Source organism: Haliaeetus leucocephalus, unplaced genomic scaffold (genome assembly GCF_000737465.1).
Source record: "Haliaeetus leucocephalus isolate CR32 unplaced genomic scaffold, Haliaeetus_leucocephalus-4.0 Scaffold450, whole genome shotgun sequence".
Classification (NCBI taxonomy): Eukaryota; Metazoa; Chordata; class Aves; order Accipitriformes; family Accipitridae; genus Haliaeetus; species Haliaeetus leucocephalus.
Window position 1 is genome coordinate 12,168,510 of NW_010972886.1, and position 246 is coordinate 12,168,755.

Sequence of the window (246 nt, forward strand, 5' to 3'; positions counted from 1 at the left end):
CCCCCCCCCCCTTGGCCGAGGGGCCCGCCCGGGACCGCCCCGGGCCGCCGGCCGCCGCCGCCCCCACCTCCTCCCGCAGGTAGTCGCACTTGGCGGGCTCGGCCTGCACCGCCGCCCAGTTCTTCTGCTTCCGCTTCAGCCGCCGGTCGAAGGGGCTCAGCGCGCCCGAACCCGACGAAGAGCCGGCGGGAGGAGAAGCAACAGCGGCGGCGGATCCTCCCGACGGCGCCCAGAGCCGGCGACGGC

The 246-nt window shown here is 78.5% G+C and overlaps 1 protein-coding gene across 1 annotated transcript in view; it reads right to left on the reverse strand.

The window, feature by feature from the left end:
- Nucleotides 1–246, reverse strand: part of NDUFAF5 (NADH dehydrogenase (ubiquinone) complex I, assembly factor 5) — a 10,559-nt gene that overhangs the window by 9,570 nt on the left and 743 nt on the right. Inside the window, exon 2 of the mRNA XM_010575055.1 lies at nt 36–244. Coding sequence (XP_010573357.1) covers nt 36–244 — 209 coding nt within the window. The remainder of the gene's footprint in view (nt 1–35; nt 245–246) is intronic.